The sequence below is a fragment of the Fulmarus glacialis genome, unplaced genomic scaffold (assembly GCF_000690835.1).
Source record: "Fulmarus glacialis isolate BGI_N327 unplaced genomic scaffold, ASM69083v1 scaffold29332, whole genome shotgun sequence".
NCBI lineage: Eukaryota > Metazoa > Chordata > Aves > Procellariiformes > Procellariidae > Fulmarus > Fulmarus glacialis.
In genome coordinates this window covers 13,927-17,758 of record NW_009196369.1, presented here as the reverse complement: position 1 = coordinate 17,758, position 3,832 = coordinate 13,927, and the positions used below count along the sequence as shown (strand labels likewise).

The following is a 3,832-nucleotide window of genomic DNA, read 5'->3' as shown; positions in this document are numbered from 1 at the left end:
TGGCAGCTGAGGTGAGCCTGGTGCGTTTGGGAAAGCTACAGCACTGCAAGGCTTTTCAGATGGCTTTGAGAACACTTAGTGCAGGGCGGGTGCGGGGGGTCGAGTCCGAATATCCTCTGTGATTAAGCTCCCATAAATATTTTGCTTTTCACAATGGAATGTCAGCATTTACTGTTTCCTGATTTTAAACACTGTACAGTTTGTCAAACATTTATCTCTGCCTTAAATTAAGTCTCGAGAATTCCTGTTAATTTCAAATCAATGTGAAAGAGGGAGAGAAAGAAATTGCAGTCTAGCCCTTTTCTTGAATCAATATTTTCTTTAAAAGCTCAAATGTTAACTAGATCATAGTTTTTGCCATTTTGAAATGTAGCTTGTGTTTAAAGAATATATGCATTTCCCCTGAAAATCGCTGATGCTGGTAAGTTTTGCAGCAGGCACGGCTGCCAGCAGGCGTGACCCGAAGCGGGCAGGACGGGACCAGCTTTGCAGCAGTAATGCGGTACAATGTTATCCTCCCTGTTCCTGAGCTCATCGTCTCTTAATAACTTCTTTTTTTTTTTTTGTTCTGTTTTGCAGAAGCCTTTGAAATTGTAGTACGGCATGCAAGAAACTTCACCAACAGCATGTTTAGGACCCACTACCAGAGCATGGGGTCCAGAGCTCTTAAGTTTGTTGGAGAACTTTTTACTGATGTCTCGCTGTACATACTGGGCTCTGACATCAGTGTTAATGACATGATAAATGAATTTTTTGACAGTTTATTCCCTTTGGTTTACTCTCACTTGATTAATCCCGGCTTCCCCGATCCCTCCGTGGAAATGACTGAATGCCTGCGGGCAGCAAGGAGAGACGTCAAAGTCTTTGGTAACTACCCGAAGATGATGATGACGCAGGTGTCCAAGTCGCTGCAGGCCACGCGAGTCTTTCTGCAGGCGCTCAACCTGGGGATCGAGGTGATAAACACTACTGACCACTTAAAATTCAGCAAGGACTGTGGACGAGCATTGCTAAAGATGTGGTACTGCTCTCACTGCCAGGGGCTCCTCCTCGCCAAGCCCTGTGCCAGCTACTGTGGCGTGGTGATGCAAGGATGCTTGGCGGGCGTCGTAGAGATTGATAACCACTGGCGAGAGTACATCGGGTCGCTGGAGGGGCTGACCAGAGGCATGCATGGCATCTATGACATGGAGCATGTCCTCCTGAACCTCTTTTCCCTGGTGCGGGATGCGATCGTCTACGTGCAGAAGAACGAAGGAAAGCTCTTGACAACCGTGAGTGGTTTTCTGCAGTTCCCCTAGCTTGCTGCCACGGCAGGGCTCAGTTGTGTACCACTAGCTCTACATGTTGAAACCAACCTACCCCTGTCCTCCAGCCAACAAACCCCAACTGCTCCAATTACCAGCTCCTCCCTTTTTCTTCCCCCAATTCTATCATTTTTAAAACTTTTGGTAGCATTTGAAACTGGTGTTTGCGTGGCCTGGGCTTCAGTTAAGGACTTTGCCTCTTTTCAGGTTGGTCAGAGCAGAATAGTCTGGAGTGATCCTGGCATCAGCCTTGTAGCTGGGGTGTGAGATCGGGAGCTGAGATGTCCCAGCAACTTCCGTACTCCCTGGGCGCTGTGCTTGCCTCGGGTAGCTCTGAAAGGCTGGTCCTGCTCTCCAGGTGTCCCCTGCTTCCTTTAACATCACTAAAATGTACCTCCAAATAGATGCTAAGTGACAGCATGTACTGTGCATCCCCTGCTTCCTGATTTACTAAAGGAGATCTGGTTTTCCCTCTTCTGGTAGCTCATTCCAGTTCTGGGCCACCTTTAATCCCAGGAATGAGGTTATTTCTTATTTATTAGGAGTGACCTGACTCTTCAAAAACACATTGTGTGAATTTCCGAGCCTCCTGAGAAACTAAGGCTTTCTTGTTCAGAAAATCCTGCTGCTCTGTATGAATGCCAAGGACAAATGGACTGTGGTAATATAATGCTTGTTTTGCAGAGGAGATTTTTCTTGAGATACAATTGAGCTGCTCTGTTGCAGGTAGGGTAGAGTTGGGGGGGGGGCAAAGGTGCAGGAATATTGTTATAGTTTGCTTAAAGCCAACGATGATTAAAATCTGCCACCGTTTCCTTGTTAGCTGCTTGTTCCTATCATTCTTGTCTCCTGTTTACAAAAGAACTGTGTTTATGTAGGTCACTGTAGTACTTGCACTGTGACTAACTCTTATCTTTCTTGGGGACTGCGGAAATGTATCGGCTTATGGATTTGGAGCTATGTGGCATTCAGCCAGCAGCACTCTTCTGTGCTGTTTTACGTGCCATCTTTGCTCAGTGATTGCCTCAGACATGCTACCACACATATGCAGGCTGTGAAATAACGTGGTGGCACCAGGGCGCTTTCACACCCCCTGGGTAGTTTGGCACACGTAGTGCAAGCTCTCTTCGTTGCTTAGACGGGATTTAGGGACCAAATCTCCAGTAAGTTGGATTACTCTTGTGTTGCAGTGACCAGGAGGAGGCTGTGCCTGAGGGCTGGCTTTTGGTATTGGTCACCCGGGCAGATGGATGCGAGCAGGACTCGTGGGCTGCACGTTAGGCTCCAGTGTACAGTGCAGGACACTGGCTTTCAACCTGCATGCCTTAGCCCCTTTCTGCAGAAAATCCCTGTTTTGTAGCAGCCTGCCAAGTATTTCTCACGTCCCCAGGACCGCAGGGAGGTTTCCAGCTGATGGGGTCCGGGGGCAGCAGGTCTGCTGGGCACGACTTCTGCTGCCGTGGAGTCAGGGCAGGCTCTTCTCCCATCAGTCAGAACCTGTCAACCCTCTCTGGAACAGCAAAGGAGCAGAGATGTAACTGTAGGTTTAGCTTGAGTTCAGGTGAGATGCAGAATTCATGTTACAGGTGATAATGTTGTATACAAGAGAGAAAACCCATCTCAACTGTAAGCCCAGTTGGCATTTCCAAGGCAGTAAGAAACAAAACTTACTTCTACATGTAACGTGAGCCTATTTGGTCTCGAAAGATCAGTCAACATATTCAGCTGAGAGCAAAAGGATCTAACATGTTTTGCACCAGCAAAACCAGGTGCTAAGGTGGAACAGAAACATTGCCCTTACAGGCTGTATGCCAGGTTTTACAACACACATGTGCATTGCTGTATGGTCCTGAAAGGGTAAGTGTTTGTCCCCCCATATCCTTCTTTTATTGGCACAACGATAAAAATGCACTTTTTCTTGAAGATGTCCATGTGTACGGTGAAGGAACATGACTGTCGGTAATATTATCGAATATTGAGACTTTGATCTGTCTACTGAAAATGTGTTTGTGGGAGGACAAGTAGACGGAGCGCCGCTAAAGTCAACGCAAGCCGTGGCAGTAGAGCCATAATCTGCCCATCCTCTGCCAAACCAGAACATAAATTGTCTTCCTTTAAAATAAAAAAATCACTGAGCATTGCAAAACCATTCTGTGCTTTCGTACTTGATAGAGCTGTTTGAATTCATTAGTGCCATATATAGTTAGGTACTTATTTAACCATAACTCCTCTTGATTATTTAATACTTGAGTGATTCTTTTATTTGCTCTAGAGACATTTTTGAGTTATAGGAGTGCAAACGAAAAAAAAATCCAAGCCAAGCAAGCCAATTGTCTGGCAATTGTCACTAAAAGAGAATGGCCACTGGGTTTTTAAAGTTTATTTTTAAAACAGTGATGTTGCTCAGCTAAGACTCTTATGTCAAACCTGAGCCCAGAGCAACCTTTTTTACGAATGAAGGTCTGAGCTGTTCAGTAGAGGAATAGGGCAGTAATGGAAGTGCTGACAGTCTTAACTACAGCATT

General features: G+C 46.0%; 1 protein-coding gene across 1 annotated transcript; it reads left to right on the top strand.

The window, feature by feature from the left end:
- Positions 1-579: 579 nt before the first annotated feature.
- GPC3 (glypican 3) lies at positions 580-1,274 on the top strand (the record flags this gene model as incomplete). The annotated part of the gene is made up of 1 exon (XM_009572187.1): positions 580-1,274. A coding segment is annotated over one exon (695 nt), but the record flags the coding sequence as incomplete, so codon positions are not given.
- Between the last annotated feature and the right edge of the window lie 2,558 nt (positions 1,275-3,832).